We start from the raw sequence: 22096 nt of genomic DNA on the forward strand, positions 1-22096 counted from the left end.
TAGGTTCGTAGCCTAGGAGCAATAGGCTAGACCATATATCCTACGAATGTAGCAGGCTATATAATCATCCAGGTTCATGTAAGTAGACTTTATGATGTTTGCACAATGACTGAATCACTAAAGATGCACTCATTTCTCAAGACATGTCCCTGTCATTAAGTGATGTACGACTATATTAGTTTAATTATGTCACCTCTTAATCCCAAGTATCAACATGTAAATTCTGTTCCAACATGGCTGCCTAATATGAAATGTATGACTTCAGAAATTCCAATAAATATAATTCATCTCAAATACCTTTTAATTTTAGTGGGTTACAGAACGTCAGGAACAACATGCTAAAGAAGCAATGTGTTTCTTAATTAGAAATGTAAGAAAAAAATTCATTCATTCATTAGTTGATCTTCTATATTGCAGGTATTATTAGGAATACAAGCTGGTACATGTGATCTGGCCAAAGATGAGAGGCAATCATGTCTGGGAAGAAATTCATGAACCAGAGTCTTCAGGTATCTATTAAAGGCCCAAACCACTTGTTAATTTAGACCATGTGACTGAATAACAGGCATGTAAGAAAGATCTGGTAAGCCAGCATGCCATTTAAGATAAAAAATGTTGAGAAATAACAAATATTTGTGAAAATTCATACATCTGTTATGGGCAGTTTTGAATTTTATGAAAGCAGGACATGTTAGTTTTCAAATAGTAAAATTAGTGCTAAGACAAACATTTCAAATATTAAAAAATACTACAGGCCGGGCGCGGTGGCTCAAGCCTGTAATCCCAGTACTTTGGGAGGCTGAGACGGGCGGATCACGAGGTCAGGAGATCGAGACCATCCTGGCTAACATGGTGAAACCCCGTCTCTACTAAAAAATACAAAAAACTAGCCTGGCGAGGTGGCGGGCGCCTGTAGTCCCAGCTTACTCGGGAGGCTGAGGCAGGAGAATGGCGTAAACCTGGGAGGCGGAGCTTGCAGTGAGCTGAGATCTGGCCACTGCACTCCAGCCTGGGCGACAGAGCGAGACTCCGTCTCAAAAAAAAAAAAAAAAAAAACTACAAAAGTACAAAGGAAGAGAAGTTATGGCTCAACATTCATATAAAAATGGTCAAAGAGTTTAAATAACTAAAATGTCAATATAAAATAATAATACTATCTTAGGTTGTATTAATAGAAACAGGGTATACAAACACAACAGTTTAATAGCTTTTATCAATTATTACATCATAGTATTACATCTGCATCACTAACATCAGATCTTAATATGGCATTTTAATTTTAAAAATTTTTGTCAGGTTGGTCTTTCCAGAAGAGAAGCAAATCAGATATAGGAGGGTTTCTGTTTTTGGTTTTTGCTTTTCTGAGACAGTCTCATTCTGTTGCCCAGGCTGGAGTGGTGACACAATCTTGGCTCACTGCAAACTCCACCTCCCGGGTTCAAGCGATTCTCCTGCCTCAGCCTCCTGAGTAGCTATAACCACAGGTGCCTGACCCCGACGCCTGGCTAATTTTTTTGTATTTTTAGTAGAGACAAGGTTTCACCATGTTGGCCAGGCTGGTCTGAAACTCCTGGTCTCAAGTGATCTGCCCGCCCCGGCCTCCCTAAGTGCTGGTATTATAGGCGTGAGCCACTGTGCACGGCCTGGAGGAGGATTTTGAAACCAGATCAAGTAAGAAATTCATTCCTTCATTCATTCTGCAAACATGTACTAAATGCCCAATATGTATCAGATGTTGTTCAAAAGTTAGGGATTCAGTGTTGAATAAGCCAGACAAAGCTAACGCTTTCATCAAGCTAACTTGCTAATGAAGAAGAACAACTAAAGAACCTAATAAAAGACACTGAACTGAATGTCAAAAAACCTCAGAACTAACTCTGGTTGACTATTCATTAACCATGCATTTGTTATTAATATAACTTTATTTAAGCTTCAGTTTCCTTAGCTATAAAAACAGACCCAACAAACACACATACACTTTCAAAGACAGCTAAAAGAGGCCAGGCACAGTGGCTCATGCCTATAATCCCAGCACTTTGGGAGACAGAGGCAGGTGGATCACTTGAGGTCAGAGTTCAAGAGCAGCCTGCCCAAAATGGTGCTAAATGGTCTACTAAAAATACAAAATTAGCCGGCATGATGGTGGGTGCCTGTAACCCCAGTGAGTCAGGAGGCTAAGGCAGGAGATCACTTGAACCTGGGAGGTAGAGGTTGGAGTGAGCCAAGATCACATCACTGCACTCTGGCCTGGGTGACAGAGTGGGATTCAGAGTGGGACTCTGTCTCAAGAAGAAAAAAAAAAAAAAGAGAGAGCTAAAAGAATAAAACGCCGAAACTATATAAAAATAAAAATAATTCTAGGAGTACAGAATAATATTATTCAAATATCTGCAGGGACTCCCTTGTGGAAGAATCAGAAGTATTCCAGAGTTCCAAAAGAAAGAGGATCAATGATGGCTGAAAGTGACAGAGACAGGATTCTATCTTGGTCGAAGAGAAAATTTTCAAATAATTAGCTCCTTCCAACAAGTAATTTGTCTCTCCAAAATACAAAGTGTTAGTAAAACCTTGAAGCAGGTATTATTTTACTTCCACTGTTTTGCAGTAGAACTCCTTGATTGCTACTTCTGAAGCAAGCTAATGGCTCAGGTTTATCAGAGTCTCAAATCATTTGAGGCAATACAAATGAGGGACAACCCACTGAACATACTCTGTAATACAGTGGTTTCAATTGGGGGTGATTTTGTCCCCCAGGGGGCATCTGGAAATGTTTGGAGACATGTCTGGTTTTCATAACGGGGAGGGCTGGGGGGTAAAGGAAATATTGGCAGCTAGTGGGTAGAGGCCAGAGATGCTGCTGAATATCCCACAATGCACAGTATAGCTCCCTATAATAGAGTTATCCAGTCCAAAATGTTAATAGTGCCAACAGTAAGAAACTCTGACGTTAGGTATTATCTGTAAACCATTTATTATATATATTTGCCTGTGTTGCCAGACTCCATGCCACCTGTAGTGAGTTTTTTTGGTTTTTTTTTTTGAGACAGATTCTCACTCTTGTTGCCCACGCTGGAGTGCAATGGCGCCATCTCAGCTCACTGTAACCTCCGCCTCCCAGGTTCAAGCGATTCTTCTGTCTCAGCCTCCTGAGTAGCTGGAATTACAGGCATGCACCACCACGCCTGGTTAATTTTTGTATTTTTAGTAGAGATGGGGTTTTGCCATGTTGGCCAGGCTGGTCTCGAACTCCTGACCTCAGATGATCTGCCCACCTTGGTCTCCCAAAGTGCTGGGATTAACAGACGTTAGCCACTGTACCCAGTGTGAGTTCTTCATTAGGCATTTTCAGGCAAAAGCTACAAGCCTTTTGCTTGGAATCTCGGTGAGGGGAAGTACTGTGTATGTTTAGTTTGTCATGCTTCCCTGGCATTAGCACCTTTGCCTGGCAAATAGAAGGTCAATACCTCCATACTAGTTATCTGACTGTTAACTCACCAAGTTTACGAAGGGTGAGATTTTACTCTAACAGCCATTCAAAACCTAAAATTTTCTTATTCTAAAAACTGTTTCATATTAAATTTGCTATTTATTTTCTCTCCTGGATATATCAGCCCAAAAGCTGTCCTTTAGTCATTATGTACAAATATACATACATATAACATTTCAAAAACATAAACAGCTTAAGAATGATTTTGAAAATTAAATGTATGTTGATATTTTCAGAAAACAATTAGAAATAAAAACTAAATTCTTATTACAGGGGTCCTTGGGCCAAAAGAGGAAATCCTCTCTAGTTATGGTTTTTCAGTAAAATAATATGTAGCTCTGAGAATCAGCTTACAACTAGGGCTAAGAAGTAAAATAACTTTTAAGTGTAGAGAACATATTCCGACTACCAATCAAATTTTACCTCTGTTCAAAATAATCATTTAGTTTCATTTTTAGTCCTTATTCACAGAAAATTATGGGCAGCTGGTAAAGTGGATGTTGAAGTTAAATAGGAAGTGAATATTAACCTCCCACCAAGCCCTATTATTGGGGGCCATTAATTTTCTACCAGAAAAGGTAGTAAACTTAAAACAAAAAAGTGAAATAAACTTCTAATTTCCCAGAAGGTCTCTGGAATAAACAGGTCAATAAATAACTTTTAAACAACTTATTTCAAGTAGTTTTTAAAGATTTTTAAAAAGTGTCTTGTTAAATAACATTTAAGCAGCTATTATTTATGCTTACCTCCAATTAACTTATACCTGTATTGAAAATTTTTTCAATTTAAAAAAAAAAATGAAGTACTTGGCATTACAAAAAGTCAACTAAAAGGTAACCTTGCATTTTAAAGTTTACTTAAGGAAACATCACTGTCATGATCTTTTGGCTATATTTTTTAGGCTCAATAATCCCAAAATATATGACATAAAAAAACTTCTGTATTTGAACATCTAAGATAAACTATCCTCAGAAATAATTACTGACAACTGGATAAGAGTGAACCACAACTGTATAAAACCAAATTATTTCACTGACTAAGGGGACTTAGAAAAAGAGAAGCATGCCAGGGAGGAAGCTGTTTAAATTTCTCCTAATTGTGAAATGACTAATTTACTAGATAAAACCAACAGGTGAAGACATGCTATATTTTCAGTTGAAATGACAAAATGTGACTATAATGGTAACTATACACAGAAAAGTCAAAGAAACCAAGGACTTTTCTGAGGTAGTTACAATGGGTCATACTTACAGCCACAGAAGCCCACTGCCATGCAAAACAGTGACTGGTTGGCATCTGATCATGTGAGCGACAGCAGCCAATAAGAATAGAAAATAAGAAGCAGAAGACAAAGCACCACCAATCAATGTCAAGAGTTGCCATGTATAATACTCTTGCTATACATAAACACCAAAAAATGACTTCCACAATCGTATAATTATCTTTTTAAATTGATTCCATAGGAGTTTTTAAATTCCATATTAAGAGTAATAATCTGTGAGAATACCCAATTTTAAGTCTGCTTTTTATTTAGAGTCAAATGTCAGTATCAAAGTACCTATCATTTGTAAAGGCTCAAAGCATATTTGTTGAAATATAAAATATTTTTATTTTATATACAAAAACTCTAAATTTTATTCATTTCCTATATGTAATAGTCACTATTCAATGAGTTAAAATGTGCATTAGCAGTAACATTCACTCTAACCCAGGAGTCAGCTTCCCTTACTCATCCCCAAAAGATGAGAAGCTAATCAAAATATTTTTGCTCAAAAGTTTTAAAGAGAAAAAAACTTTAAAAACAGAAAAAAAGGTGACATTCATTAAGACTTTCAGTGTTTTGTGAGAACATTTATCTAAGAAAAGCAAGTTCAACTCATGGAAACAGTGGAAAATAAACATTATTATCTAGTATTCAACAATATTCTACATACAACATACCACAACATTTAGAAGAACTGAAGGACCCCTTCAATTCTCTAAAATAATCAAAGCAGCAGGAATGGGATAAAGACACTAAAAAATGCAACAGAAAGGAGGTGAGATTCAAAATTCATGATTTATCTTACCTGTGCCATTCGTATTGCTGGGTGTGCTCCACAACCTTGCACTGCTTTATGAAGTGTTTCACCAAACATATTTCGAAGTTCAACCGAGTGACAATACACAGCATCAATCTTAGGCCACCAATCCAATGCCGACTAGAGAAAAAGAAAGACCATAAGGAAGAGAAAGTACAAAATTACATGAGTTGTATACTGTGTTTATCACTGTAGTTTTAAGTTTTATCCTTTTGTCAGGAGGTTTCTAAGACCATGCAAACACACACCATGATTTCCAAAGTCTTCAAACAATGTCTTTAATTCAAACACTAACTCATACACATTATATTATAAAACATAATAGCAAGAGACAAATTGCCCACTTCATGAGCATGTGCATGTGAGACTATCTTTTCTCAATGATAAGCCAGTGAATTTGAAAACTAAAGTCTTCAGAGAGCTAATCTGTAGCCGATCTTCTTCTTTTGTTTTTTTAAGTTTCAAGTTTTACAATTTCTGGAACACATGCATAAATGGCATATATTTTCCCAGGTAAGAATGCTATTATCAAAGCTTTAAAAGTGATTAGTGGTTCAACACAATATTAAAAGTGTATGTGGGAAACCATTACTTATATGTTTACAGAAAACAATGATAATTACAACATGAAATTAGTAAATGAAATAAAAATATTAAGTAAACCTATAATCTTAAATTGATATGCAATGATGACATGATACATGGGAGACTAACAATTACCATAAACAAAGACAAACTGATCCTAGCGAAATATTTTTTTAAAAATTATTTTGTGTATTTTCTATTTCAATTTAACCTTTTTGCTTTGATGTCTAGTTTTTATGCCTATTTTATTTGAAAGTGTATCTTTAACTTTAAAATGAATGACTTGATATATTATTAAAAAATGACAATTATGAAAATCACTATTATCTTTAAAGTCTATCAGTTAATACAAAACTGACTGGATGAATTTTCACTACATATGTAGAGTATGCATGAAATGACCTAAAATGTAGGCTTCTAATTTATAATACTCCAGATGTTTATAAAAAAATCTAGAGGAATAACACATTCAAATTGTAGATAAGAGAGATTTAATAGCCTCACATCTCTCACGTCTCATTCCCACATTTTTTCTTATTCAAAACTAAGCTAATTCAAGTGTCAACATTTTAATTTCTTCACTTGGAATTCTCAGAATATTTTGAATAGCATCAAGTTACATTACCTTAACCCAAACTGTGGATTACAAATCCTGTTCGCCGGATAGTAAAATGTAAAACCAACTTATGATACACATTTTGAATACTGAAATCCATTCAGGGAGGAATCCCAAAACTGGGAGGGAAGAAATGCTTTTTTGGGACAGTATGGTTGTTTACACTTTTCCCTCAACTCCTACTTCATTTAATCTAGTTCCTATACATGATCAATTTTTAGTCTGATAGTATAATGGATTCCTCCAACTCTTTGCAATTTTGACTTGCCCAAAGCAACCAATGCAACTTGATTTCCTTATACTTACTAAATTATACAGCTTGTGTTAATCAGCCTAAAGTAACAAAAAGCTGAATAGCAAGGTACATTGAGTGAAGGGTCTTCCTCACCCAGCACATCTCATAAGATCTTGTCAGAAACTGATAAACTAAAAAAGACATCCCATATAACATCCTATTCAAATTACTGTGTCATTTTAAAAATAGCTTTTAAACTGTATTGTGGTACCAGGTGCACCATATAAAATAACTTTAGGCTTAAGATTTAGTAATTTTCATAGTTTTCATTTTTCATAATATATTCATTTTAAAGTAAAAGATACATTTTCAAATAAAATCAGCATGAAAAACTAGACATCATGTTGTTTGTAAAAAAGTTTAGTATTTTGAGCAGTTACTAAATGTGTCCTTCCGGAACACCAGTCAATTAAAGTAGACTTACTCTTTTTTTCCTTGAAAATACCATGTTTATAGCCAAACGGCAACCCTGACATAATATGAATAAATTATGTGGCAATTCCTCAAGAGATTTAAATAATTTTCAAATGCCTTGGAAATAATTCCTTTCAACTACAACCTCTCAGTAGAAAGAAATCATCTCATTTTCAGTATGTGATCTATATGTAAATTATGATCAAGTGTCATAAGGAAAAAAACAGAAATACGTAATATACCAGCTATAGCATGTACCAGTGATGGCTAAGATAATTGGTTCATAAGTGTGTATACTACTTTTTAAATTTCCCAATTACATATCTAATTTAACCTAAAAGAAGTCTATGAAGATTATATAACATAGATCTTACAACTATAATTCATCTCTTATGGCACATCATAATAAAAAAGAGGACAGTACAACTACTACTATTTTAGCAACTGCTAGGAACCTGCATTACAGTAAGAATCAAATAGTGGATATATTTTAAGATTTTCTAAGAAGAAACACTGGAATATTTTAGATCTAAACTCAGTACTTATGAACTGAGTATGAGTACATTTTACAAAAGTAGAACTCCAAACATCTTACTACTTCTACACAAACCCTCAATACACATCAGTAAAACTTTTATCTTATTTGAGAACGTGATACTTTAAAAAAAAAAAAATGTGTGGACTGGCTAAAGAACCATGGGAGAAGAGAACTTATGAGGTACATTGAACCAAGAATCATTAGAAAAAAAATTTACACTATGAATGAATTTAAGATCAGAAGTCCAAATATCTAAGAATAATTTCATGTGATTTTTCATGACAAAAATATTTCCATAATAAATGTCTTCAATGAAACTCTAAAATAGTCAATCTCATAAATTTGTATATTCACTTTATAAATAATCCTTTTCAACCAAAAAAGTACTTCAGATTCAATAGTGATTAGCCTCAAACCAAGGGGGAAAATATCCTAAGGAGAAACAATTTCCTACACAATCTATAATAAAAAAGTATCACTACCCAAGGCCTGATTTTAAAAGATACTTTGAACTAATATTTATGTTCCTTTTCAAGTTACTTCATTGAAAAGCTACTGATACTTAATATTTAAAAATCAATGTAGTTTTTTAAAAAACAGATTTTCATATAACTTGATCTCTGATACAGACACACTCCACCCTCCACACATGCAGTACTCATTAGAGTAGAAGAGGATGCACAGCCACTTTCACCAAGTACACTGAGACATGCATGAAGCACCACTCCAGGCATGCTTGGAACCCAGAAAGGAGCAGCTCAGCCACTTACAGCAGTGCCAAGTCCATGCTTGAAAGTGCTCTATATAGTCAATTGTAGACAAAAATATTTCACAATTAAAGTAACTAGCCACAAAGTATCAAAAAAGTATATATTTGGGTTTATTATATACAAATTTTAAGCACTTATGTAAAGCTATCCACTCTTTGAATATTTTTAGTGTTCTGAGCCACAGCAGAAAAAAGCAATAATGTCTTATTTCTGAGTTAAACATAAACTTCAGGGTAGAAATCATCTTTTTTTTCAATGGCCTTGAAAGTAAACCTTTAAGGTACAATGCCCTGGCTCATTATGCTGACAAAAGTACAGTAATTTTTTTTTAAGTTTTTAATACAAACATACCTTATTTACAATCTTCATTAAACTTTCCCTTTTGGAACAAAGCATATTCAATGTTACTTCTACCTACAATTTAACTCAGTGATACTCAACTAAGGGAGGAAGTATCATTCCTTCAGGCATATTTATTTGTTCATAATGACTAGGGATGGGGGAGATGCAGCACAACTGGCATTTAATGAAATGAGGCCAGAGATGTTAAAGGTCCTGCAAGGCCCAAGGCATCCTGCACAACAAAGGACTGTCCTCCCAAAATGCTCACTAAACACGTGCTGGGAAAAATTAAATGCATCACCAAATAGCTTTATCAATAGTTAATTTTCCACTGCAGGAATGGATAGAATATGGGCGGCATTTATTTTAAATAAATACACCATTCAGGGCAAATGAGGGTGAAGAGTTATTTTCAACTCACCAGAGGCACAGTCTTAAAATGGAATTTGATTATAAACAGGACAAATATACTAAGTTATCAATGATTAAAGCCTCCTTTAAGGAAGGAAAATGTTGACCATTTTACCCATAAATGTGAGTATCTATCATTTGATAAAAGTGGAACAATGGAAAATAACACCTGAGAACTTTCAAAATAGGGTTGTTCATAATTACAAGAACAGAATTTTTAAAATCCACAGTCCAAATCTGATAAAGTTTTGCTGTCTATTTAATGTCTCCACATTAGAGCTGAAGCTTTCACAAGTACCTTTTAATGATTTCGCTTACTTTGCCTGATATGCTTTTGTATCTTGTGAATACCTACTTTAAAGTATGTTAGTATTTCATTTTGTTTAAGAAAAATGAAATTTTACACTATGAATGAATTTAGGATCAAAAGATTTAAAAGTACCATCAAATACAGTCCCATCACTTTGTCAATGTGCTATACTAGACTACAACATAAATACTATTACTTTTAATTTAAATGGTAAGGTGGGCAAGTCAATGTATCAAATGCTGTGAAAGGGCTAAGAGTATTCAAATAACATGTTTGAAAAGCTTTGGTAGGAAAATTTTAAATAGTATTTTCAGTGGCATTTTTCTCAAGGACTTCTGATCTGAGTAAAACATTTTAGATTTAATCTTTCCAAAGCATCTTATTAACTCCATGTTCCTTAATATGGTCCCTTCGGTCAACACTTAATATGAAAAATACAAATATTTATCAATTATCAAATATAATCACTGTGGAGAAACTTTCCTATTTCATACATCTAAATTCAGAACCTTTTTGAAAACCAAGAGTGCATTTCTTAAAAAGAAATATGCAAAGAAAAGAAAGAAAAATTTTTTTTAGTAATTTAGCAATACCTTTTGGACTTACATTGGTGATGATTCGATGGAGTGAATTTACCAGCACATAGTGAAATGTAGAAGGTGAATTCTGAGCCAGGCAGATCTATAGAAAAAGAAAAACAAAGCAGATTATTTCTATGAGAAAAATACTCAGTAATACAAATGAAGTCAAAAAGAACAGCAAATAGAACGTTTTTTTAAAAAAAAAACACTAAGTTTTTAAGGTCTTGAAATGAACATCAATACATAATAGTGAGAAATACCGATAAAAGTAAACCTATTATTAATCTCTCTAGTCTTTTAGTTTATAAAGGATAACAGCATCAGTAAACATAGTTAGATAAAAACCAATGCTCTCACCTTAAAGTGTTGGTTGTTGTGAGGACTTATACGAAAGCAAGAAACAAGGCAGTCAATCATTAGATCCACATCTGCAGGCTGACTGCCTCTTGAGAATGGCTTACTTGGATTAAAAAGCAGGTTCTATAAAAACCCCAACAGAAAACAAAAGCCTTTAAATACTCATGCAGTATTTCTTTACTAACATGTAATAACATCAACACATTACCCACACAGATGGCAGTAAAATTCAGTTGCCAGAAGAAGCACAAAGCACCAATACTGTAGTTTATCAGTCTGATACAACTGTTCCTATACTATATATAGGTTCCTTTCAGGCCCTAATAGACACATTATTTTAAACCTAAGTCTGTATATTTATGCTCATTTAAGAAAATGGTGTTTTCTTCATATTCTCAGTCCATTTAGGCTGATGAACACAGAAAAAAACAAAAGAAAGTCCTATGAACTTATCAACAAAGAATCAGAACTTTAATGTTAGCAATTATCTTTGACAAAATACTTATGCTAGAAAATTCACTTCATTTTCTTAAAGTTTGTAGTAGAGAAAGAATAAGCATGTTACCTTAAGATCAACCACCATGGACTGAACAAGTAGGAAAATGACAGAGTTATCTTCCCAATTGATGTAAGTACTTGCTTTACACAGTTTGACACAGGCAATTGCAGCACTTTCTGTCAGCTGCCTACTTCCTCCATGGCCAGCAAGAGCTTTTCGTAGACTGTCCAGAAATAACTTCTACAGAATTCAAATATAGCGATAAGATAATATATGAAGTTTCTTCTATTCCAGATTTACCTATTATAGCAAATTAACAGCCTCTAAAACTCATACTATAAAGAATGCATAATTTATATTTGTGGTTTTCAATTTCATAATTTAAGTAGTAGTCATCATTTAAATGTTTCTCAAATTTAAAAAAAACATGCTTTTTCTATTTTCTTTATTGAATTATTAAATGAATACAAAAAACAGTCCTTCCCAAACAAGCTGCTTTCTGAACTTTTTTTTTCCCCCCAAGATGGTGTCTTCCTCTGTTACCCAGGCTGGAATGCAAAGGCACAATCTCGGCTCATTGCAACCTCTGCCTCCCGGGGTCAAAGCGATTCTCCTGCCTCAGCCTCCAGAGTAGCTGGGTTTACAGGCGCCTGCCACCATGCCTGGCTAATTTTTGTATTTTCAGTAGAGACAGGATTTCACCATGTTGGCCAGGCTGGTCTTGAACTCCTGGGCTCAAGTGATGCTTCTGCCTCGGCCTCCCAAAGTGCTGGGATTACAGGCGTGAGCCACCACGCCTAGCCTTCAACTTTGAATTCAGCTGATCATATCTTCTTTTTGATATTTAAAGTCTAAATATTATACTATCTTGGCTCTGGTCTATGATAAACTGTTCCACCCTTTTCTAACACACCAGGTTATATTCAACCTTCAGCCTTCTAAATAGGAATACATTCAAGGCTGTTCTGTTGCTCTAAATTTGTTTCTCAAAAAAAATTACCTACTCTTGTGATGTCAATCCCTCTTTACAGTTCATTAACAAATTTCTTCCCTTGGCTTTTCTCCTAAATGAGTATCTCACATCTCCACCTACATGTATGCTGAAATGTAACAAGTCAAGAACTAAACTCACCCAACACCAGCATAATATATTCTTCTCAAGTGTACACGGAACATTCTCCAAAACAGACCATATGTTAGGCTACAAAATAAGTCTTAATACATTTAAAGTAACTGAAATCATACAAAGCATGTTTTCTGATCATAATGGAAATGAAAAACCAACAGCAGATAAAAAACTAAAAAATTCACAAATATGTGAAAATTTGTGAATGTTAACAGATCAAAGGAAAAAATCACAAAGGAAATTAGAAACCAACTTGAAACAAATGAAAATGAAAACACAACATACTAAAACTTATAGAATACAGTGAATGCAGGGCTAAAAGAAAAATGTAAAGCTGTAAACATTAAAAAATAAGAAAGTTCTTATTCAATAACCTAACCATACACCTCAAGGAACTAGAAAAAGAGTAAACTACACCAAAGCTAGCAGAAGAAAGAAAATAATAAAGATTGGAGAGAAAACAGAGAACAGAAAAACAATGGAGAAAAATTACAAAACCAGAAGTTCATTCTTTGAAAAAGTCAACAAAACTCTAGCTAGATCGTTTAACAAAAAAATAAATAAATAAAAGAGAGACAGAGAGAAAGAACACCAAATTACTAAACTCAGATATGAAAGTGGTGACACGGTCAGATGCAGTGGCTCATGCCTGTAATCCCAGCACTTTGGGAAGCCAGGACAGGTGAATTACTTGAGGTCAGGAGTTCAAGACCAGCCTGACCAACACGGTAAAACCCCCGTCTCTGCTAAGAAGACAAAAATTACACAGGCATGGTGGTGCATGCCTGTAGTCCCAACTATTAGGGAAGCTGAGGCAGGAGAATCGCTTGAACCCAGGAGGTGGAGTTTGCAATGAGCCAAGATCATGTCACTGCACTCCAGCCTGGGCGAAAGAGCAAGACTCCATCCCCGCACCACCGCCTCCCCCCAAAAAAGAAACAAAGTGGTGACACTACTGATTTTACAAAAATAAAAAGAATTATGAGATGATGCTATGTAAAACTATATGCCAACAATTTGGATAACCTGGACAAAATAGACAAATTTCTACAAACACACAATCTACCAAAACTAACTTATGAGGAAATGGAAAATCTAAATAGAACTATAACTAGTAAAGGGATTAAATCAGTAATCACAAAGCTCCCAAAGGCCAGGACCAGATAGCTTTCACTGGTTGATTCTACCCAAAATTTAAAGAATGCTTCTCAAACACTTCCAAAAAATAAAAGCGAAGGGAACACTTCTCCTCATTAGTTATATGGTCCAACATTATCCTGATACCAAAGCCAGACAAAAATACTACAAGAAAACTACAGGATAATATACCTTAGGAATACTGATGCAAAACTCAACAAAATCAGCAGCCTATTAAAAGGATGACAAACCACGACCAAGTGAAACTTACTCCAGGAGCACAAGATGATTCAACAACAAAAAAATCAATGTAACACACCACGTTAATAGAAGGAAGAAGAAACTCCACATGATCATCTGAATCAATACAGAGAAACCACTTGACAAAGTTCGACACCTTTATGATAAAAAACACTCAAGCTAGGAATAGGAGGAAATTTCCTCAACATCATAAAACCCATATAGTAAAAACCAATAGCTAACAACATACTCAATAGTGAAAGATTGCAAGTTTTTCCCCTAAGATCAGGAACAGGATGACGATGCCCACTTTTTCTTCTTCTATTCGGCATAATACTAGAAATTCTAGACAGAGCAAGTAGGCAAGAAAAAGATGGAAAAGTCATTCAAATTGGACAGAAAGAAGCACAATTATGTCTATTCACAGATAATATATCTGTAGAAATCCCTAAAGATGACATATACACACCAAAAACAATCTGTTAGAGCTAATAAATTCAAAGTCACAATACAAAATCAGCACACAAAAATCAGCTAGATTTCTATACATTAGCAATGAAAAATACAAAAATGAAATTAAGAAAACAATTCCACTTATGATAGCATCAAAAATAAAATATACAGGAATTAAGGAGGTGAAAAACTTACACAATAAAAAACTACAAAACACTGCTGAAAGAAATTAAACATAAATAAATGGAAAGATATTCCACATCCCTAGATTGTTAAGGTAACAATATTACCCAAAGCAATATACAGATTCAATGCAATCCCTATCAAAATCCCAATAGTATTTTTTGCAAAAAATAAAAAAAAGAAAGAAAAACCCATCCTAAAATTCATACGGAATCTCAAAGAACTGCATATTAGTCAAAACTGTCTTGAAAAAGAATACAGTTGGATAACTCACACTTTATTTGAAAACTTACTACAAAACTACAGTAATCAAAACAATGTGGTACCAGCATAAGCACAGTCATACAGACCAATGGAATAGAGAGCCTAGAAAGAAACTCTCACACATATGACCAATTTTTGACAAAGGTGCTGAGACTATTCAATGGAGAAAGGAGAGTCTTTTCAACAAATGATGCTAGGAAAACTGATTATCCACATGCAAAAGAATGAAGATGGACCCTTCTCTTACATCACATACAAAAATTAACTCAAAACAGATCAAAGACCAAAACTTAACAGTAAAGCTATAAAACTCCTAAAAGAAAATATAGGAAAAAAAAATCTCCAACATTGCATTTGGCAAAGATTTCTTGTATATGATACCAAAAAAGCACAGGCAACAAAAGAAAAAAAACAGATAAAGTGGACTTCATTAAAATAAAAACCTTTGTATAACAAAGGACACTATCAAGATGAAACAACAATCCACAGAGTAGGAGAAAATATTTGCAAATAACGTTATCTCATAAGGGATGAATAACCAGAATATATTAAAAATTCCTATAACTAAAAAAAAATAAAATTTAGAGCCTTACAAATACTTTGTTTTAAAAAACTGAAAATAGATGAACCAAGCCATTGCCTCAAGAAATAACAATATAAATAAAATGAAAGCTAAAATTAATGACACAGAAAAATTTAAATGCTAGGAAACAAAATCAAAGCCTAGGTTTTAAAGACCAATAAAATAGTAAACATGAACAAGGAAAAAGAGAAATGAGTAAACAGTTACAAAGATGGATACTAAAGATAATTACATGAGAATATGGAAATATAACCTTTATATAATTGTACAAGTAAAATATATAAGTATTATATACAACTCTGCACTGATAAAATTGAAAAATATATTTTCTAGCAAAGAACAAACCATCAAAAGTGACTTTAAAAACAACAGAAATTCTTCAAAAAATTAAAAATAAAATAACGACATGATCCAGCAATTCTACTTCTGGATATATTTTCAGAAGAATTAAAAGCAGGGTCTTGAAGTTATTTGTATACCCATGTTCACAGTAGCATTATTTATAATAGCCAAAAGGTGGAAACAACCGAAAAATCCACTGGCAGATAAATTTAGATAAATAAAATGTTGGTATACACATACAATGGAATATATCATTCAGCCTTAAAGAAGAAGGAAATCCTGACATGCTACAACATGGATGAATACTATTTCAGCCATTAAAAAAAGAATGAAATCCTGTCTTTCATGGCAACACAAATGGAACTGGAGGACATTATGCTAGTAATGTAAAGTAAATAAAATAAGCCCATGTCCAAAAGACAAATACTGTATAAGTCCACTTATATGAAGTAGTCAAATTCAGAGAGACAGAAAGTAAAAAGATGGTTGCCAGGAGTTGAGGGTAGGGAAGAAAGGAGAGCTGTTTAATAGACACAGAATTTGTTTTGCAAGATGAAAAGGTTTTGGAGATTAGTTGTACAACAATGTGAAAGACAGTGCTACTAAACTATATACTTAAAAATGGCTAAGATGGTAAATTTTATTTTGTGTATATTTTACTGCATACAAAATTTTAAAAAGAGACAGAAAACCTACATAGATCCATTTATGGGAGTTGAAATAAAAGGTGATTAATGACTTATTTTAAATAGGCAATAGATAGGCTAGTTCTAGAAACAGCGTTAAGAAACCAGTAGCAGGCCGGGCGCGGTGGCTCAAGCCTGTAATCCCAGCACTTTGGGAGGCCGAGACGGGCGGATCACAAGGTCAGGAGATCGAGACCATCCTGGCTAACACGGTGAAACCCCGTCTCTACTAAAAAAATATAAAAAACTAGCCGGGCGAGGTGGTGGGTGCCTGTAGTCCAGCTACTCGGGAGGCTGAGGCAGGAGAATGGCGTGAACCGGGAGGTGGAGCTTGCAGTGAGCTGAGATCCGGCCACTGCACTCCAGCCTGGGCGACAGAGCGAGACTCCGTCTCAAAAAAAAAAAAAAAAAAAAAAAAAGAAACCAGTAGCAGTACTTAAGAAGAAAAGTATAAACTGAAGGTCAAGACTGAACAGGAAGCTTACTTTTCCACTGAATTTCCTTCCTGATGTACAGTGAAATTTTCCATTATGTCAGTTTTTTTTTCTTTAAAACTAATGATAAGCAAAAGTCAAAGGAAATCTTAACAGCTTCTAACCTTGATGATTTTATAATGATTTCTATCTAATCAGATAATTTCTATTATTTAAATTATTCCAGGCCATAGAAAAGACTGATAGTTCTCGAACTCACATTATTAATTTGGCACAAATAATTGTTAGAATAATTAGTTACTTTCAAAAGTGATAATGCATATTATGTTAAATATACACATTTTCTAAGCATCAGAAAACTGAAGCACTGGAAGGAAATGTTTTATTAAGTAGCTACGCAATACATTTGCCAATAGCCAACCAAGTTTACCTCACACACACACACACACACACAAATGAACATACTAAAAGTAAGGATTTCCAAATATATTTCAGCTCCAAATTAAAAGTGAATGTTTAAATAACATAGAAACTAACTGACTGGATACAATTCAGCTCTAAAACTAGAGTTCAGGGCCCTTTATGTTTTGTTATTAATTTTAAATTTTTTGATGTATTAATATTTATGAAGAACATAGTAAGGTTTCCATAGATATACAGAGATCAAATCAAGGTAATTAGCATATCCATCATCTCTTATCATTTCTTTGTGCTGGGAACATTCAACATCCTCCTCCTAGTTCTTTGAAACTGTGTAACATATTGTTAATTACAGTCATCTTACAGTGGTATATAACACTAGAACTTACTCTTCCTATCTAGTTGTAACTTTGAATCCTTTAACAAATCGCTCCCTACCCTTCCTGCGCCCTATTCTTCCCAGCCTGCAGTATTCTGTTCTACTTTTTACTTCTATGAGATCAACTTTTTTTAGCTTCCATGTACGAACAAGAACACGCAGTGTTTAACGTTCTGTCCCTGGTTTATTTCACTTAATATAATGTCCTCCAATTCAATCTATGTGCCTCAAAATACAGAATTTCATTCTTTTTTTATGGCTGAATACTACTCCACTGTGTATATATACCATATTTTCTTTATGCATTTATCTGTTGTTAGATACTTAGGATGATTCCATATCTTGGCCATTGTGAATAGTGCTGCAATAAACATGGGGGTGCAAATGTCCCTTCCTTTGGATGTCCAGTAATGAACTGCTGGATCACATGGTAGTTCTAGTTGCAGTTTTTTGAGGAACCTTCTCACTGTTCTCCATAGTGGCTGTACTAGTTTACATTCCCACTAGCCACATTTAAGAGTTCACGTATCTCCACACCTTTGCCAGCACTTGCTATTTTTTGTCTTTTTGACAGTAGCCATTCTAACCAGGATGAGATGATATCTCACTGTGGTTTTGATTTGCATTCCCTGATGGCTAGTGATGTTGAGCTTTTTAAAAAAATGTATCTGTTGGTCATGTGTCTGTCTTCTTTTAAGAAATGTCTATTCAGGTCATTTGCCCATTTTTTAATTGGATTCTTTTTTTTTTTTTTTTTTTTTTTTGCTGTTGAGACGTCAGAGTTCCTTGCATATTCTGGATATTAATCCTCTGCTGGATACATACTTCGCAAATATTTTCTCCCATTCTGTAGGTTGTCTTCTCACTCTGCCAATTGTTTCCTTTGCATTAATGTTAATTTTTTAAAGAAAAGTAACTTAAATGCTTGACAATATGGAATTTAAAATACGGTACATTCAAGCTGGGTGCGGTGGCGCATGCTTATAGCTGCAGCTATCTGAAGGTTAAGGCGGAAGAGGATCGCATAAGCCCAAAAGTTTGAGACCAGGCTGGGCAACATAATAGCAAGACTTAGTCTCTTTTTAAAAAAATGGTATGTTTAATTTGGGGAACACCTTACAGCAATTAAAGACAATGACCTAGATGAACAATAGTTCTCAAATTTCAATGTGCATTAACAACCACTTGAAAGGACTTAATAAAAACTGCTGTTTTTAGTGAGACACTAAATATTTAGTTAGAAACTAAGAACTGGCATTTCTCACAAGTTTCCAGGTGATGCTGATGCTGCTGGTCTAAAGACCACACTTTGAGAAACACTGAACTATATACCTATCTGTCTATCTCCCCATCCTCATAAAAATGTAAAAGCTAGACTGGAAGAATACACATTTAACCCTTTGCAGTGGCTGTCCCTGGGAAAGAAGAAAAAGAAATTAGTGGGATTTGTAATTAAGTGAGAATTTATGGAAGTATTACTGGTTCACAACTTTTAAAAGCCATATAAGGACTAAGCTCTGATGTTTTAACTTGCCCAAATTCCTACCTAAGGGGTCTAAGGGAGGCATGCCCTACAAACCGTTAAGTTCTCATCAGATGGGTTTTATTTGACCCTATATATCATGACTTACTTTTCTTTTCCTTTTTTTTTTTTTTTGAGACGGAGTCTCACTCTGTCGCCCGGGCTGGAGTGCAGTGGCCTGATCTCAGCTCACTGCAAGCTCCGCCTCCCGGGTTTACGCCATTCTCCTGCCTCAGCCTCCCAAGTAGCTGGGACTACAGGCACCCGCCACCTCACCTGGCTAGCTTTTTGTATTTTTTAGTGGAGACGGGGTTTCACCGTGTTAGCCAGGATGGTCTCGATCTCCTGACCTCGTGATCCGCCTGTCTCGGCCTCCCAAAGTGCTGGGATGACAGGCGTGAGCCACCGTGCCTGGCAACTTAGTTTTCAATCTGACTCTGGCATAACATTATGAGACAAGGACAAAATATTTAGCCCTGAAATACATTTTCTTGCCATACCCTGAAATTGCCATGCAAGGTCTCTTGTGGGAAAAAAACCCACATTCTATAGAGAATCCCCTTTTCCCTTTGTTTTCCTTCCTTCCTTTCCAGATCGAGGAGATAATCGACTAAGAGCCAGGCACCCTTTTAGGTCTAGTAAGAAACATTTTACAACCTGCTCTCTGAAGTTTGCTGAGAGATTCCTCTGCGCAACAAAACCTGGTCTCCATAATCCTTTATCCTTTATCTTAACCTGGACACTCCTTTCCATTAATCCCAAGTCTTCAGACGAACTCAACCGTCAACCAGAAAATGTTTAAATTTACCTATAGCCTGGAAGCCCCCACTTTGAGTTGTCCCACCTTTCTAAACCAAACCAATGTATTTCTTAAATGTATTTGATTGATGCTTCATGCCTTCCTAAAATATATCAAACCAAGCTGTACCCCAACCACTTTTGGGCACATGTTCTCAGGACCTCCTGAGGGCTGTGTCACTTGTATGGTTCAGAATAAGTCTCTTAAAATATTTTATAGAGTTTGACTCTTTTCGTGGACACATATATAAATTTCTCAAAAGACGAGCAAAATATAAAAATGTTAATAGGAGTATGGGCAACTGTTACATTCTTTGTACATGTCAAATATTTCTTTTTTAAAAAAGATACAATAGTCAAAAGAAACAGGTGATTGGAAAATATTTACACACTAAAATGTAGGATTACTGCTCTTAATATACAAAAAGTTCCGCAAATTCATAAGGAACTGGAAGCAACATAACAGAAGAATAGGTAAAGGAAGTCAACAGACACCTGCAAAAGAAAACATGCAAATGGCAAAGAAACATATGAACTGTTTTCAAACCTCAGTAACCTTAAAAAGAATAAAAATTACAATGAGATACTATCTTTGTTCTCAGTATCTGAGAATTTTAATTAGTGCTCTCATTTGGAAAATTAATGTTTAGGTCATCAATACTTTTTTCTTTTGTATCACTTATTAAATACCAACTTTCAGAATAGTCATGTAACCACAACCACAATCATGACATAGAACATTTCAATCATCACCACAATCAATCACCTACTGCTCCTTTGCAATAAATTTCCTCCCCTAACTCCCACTCCTGACATCCACTTATCTGCTTTCGGTCCTGAATTTTGTCTTCTCTAGAAGTTTTAAGAAATCACATAGTATGTAATCTCTTGAGCCTGGCTTCTTTCATTTAGCATAATATTTTTGAGATTTACACATGTTGCCGAGTCAGTAGTTAGTTCCTTTTTATTGCTGAATAGTATTCCATGGTTTCAAGGCATCACCATTGGTTTATTCATTCACCAGCTGATGGACATTTGGGCTGTTTTCAAATTTAGGCTACTACAAATAATATGTATACTCGAGTATACATCCTTGAGTGAAGGTATATGCCTTTGTGTGATTTTTTTATTTTCATATTACAGGCACACAACATAATTTTCATTTTCTTCAAGACTAACTTGCCTTCAACATTTGTATCTATGGATTAATATTCACAGATATAAATGTTTAATCTATATGCATATTATTGTTCCTAATCTTGTTATCATTCTATGCTTGAAAATTTATAACATATTTTTAATGTACTGTTTGCTTCCTTTCTGAATGACATTTTTTCAGCTTTATTGAGGTATGATCGAAAAATAAAAACTGTATATATTTAAGGTGTACAACATGATGTTCTGATAAACTTATACATTCTAAAATAAGTACCACAATCAAGGTAATTAACATATCCATCACATCACACAGTTTACCTCTGAAAGAGAAGGTAAGAATACCTGAGATGAGATACTATCTTACCTTATTAGTGTGGCAAAAATTTTAAAGACTGAACAACAGCTAATCCTGATAAAAATGCAGGAAAATAGGCAATTCAGTGGGGATGAAACTGTGACCTGCTGCAACTACTGGGGAATGTAAATCTAGTAATAACTATTACAAATTTTAAATGCAAATGTTCTTGACACAGGAACCCCCAGTTTTTGGATTCTAATCTATAGAATTAAGAGCATCAGTTAACAAGAATATATGAACAACATATTTACTTAAGGCTTACCTATAGTGTCAAAAAACTGAAAACATCTGAATATCCACCCATTCAGTAAAATGGCTGAGTAAATGAGGCTCATTAGTGTAACAGAATGTTACCTAATATTGAAAGGAATGTGTTAGTTTTCTATCAACTGTTTTGAGGAACAGCTAAAACATTTTCTTAAATAACGATGCAGAGTAATGTGTATAAAATAATTTCATTTTAAAATACAACCACCTAAGTGGGTCTCAAAATAACTATATTGAGTGAAAGAAGCCAGCCCTCCGGCCCCCCCACCAAGAAAAGCATATGCTAGGCCGGGCGCGGTGGCTCAAGCCTGTAATCCCAGCACTTTGGGAGGCCGAGACGGGCGAATCACGAGGGCAGGAGATCGAGACCATCCTGGCTAACACGGTGAAACCCCGTCTCTACTAAAAAATGCAAAAAAACTAGCTGGGCGAGGTGGCGGGCGCCTGTAGTCCCAGCTAC

The 22096-nt window shown here is 34.8% G+C and overlaps 1 protein-coding gene across 1 annotated transcript in view; it reads right to left on the reverse strand.

Annotated features, from left to right (window-relative positions):
• NF1 (neurofibromin 1) overlaps nt 1-22096 on the reverse strand; it is a 294673-nt gene that overhangs the window by 167591 nt on the left and 104986 nt on the right. Inside the window, 4 exon segments of the mRNA XM_033184286.1 lie at nt 5557-5688; nt 10456-10530; nt 10788-10910; nt 11353-11526. Coding sequence (XP_033040177.1) covers nt 5557-5688; nt 10456-10530; nt 10788-10910; nt 11353-11526 — 504 coding nt within the window.

This window comes from Trachypithecus francoisi, unplaced genomic scaffold (genome assembly GCF_009764315.1).
Source record: "Trachypithecus francoisi isolate TF-2019V2 unplaced genomic scaffold, Tfra_2.0 Lachesis_group20, whole genome shotgun sequence".
NCBI classification, from domain to species: domain Eukaryota; kingdom Metazoa; phylum Chordata; class Mammalia; order Primates; family Cercopithecidae; genus Trachypithecus; species Trachypithecus francoisi.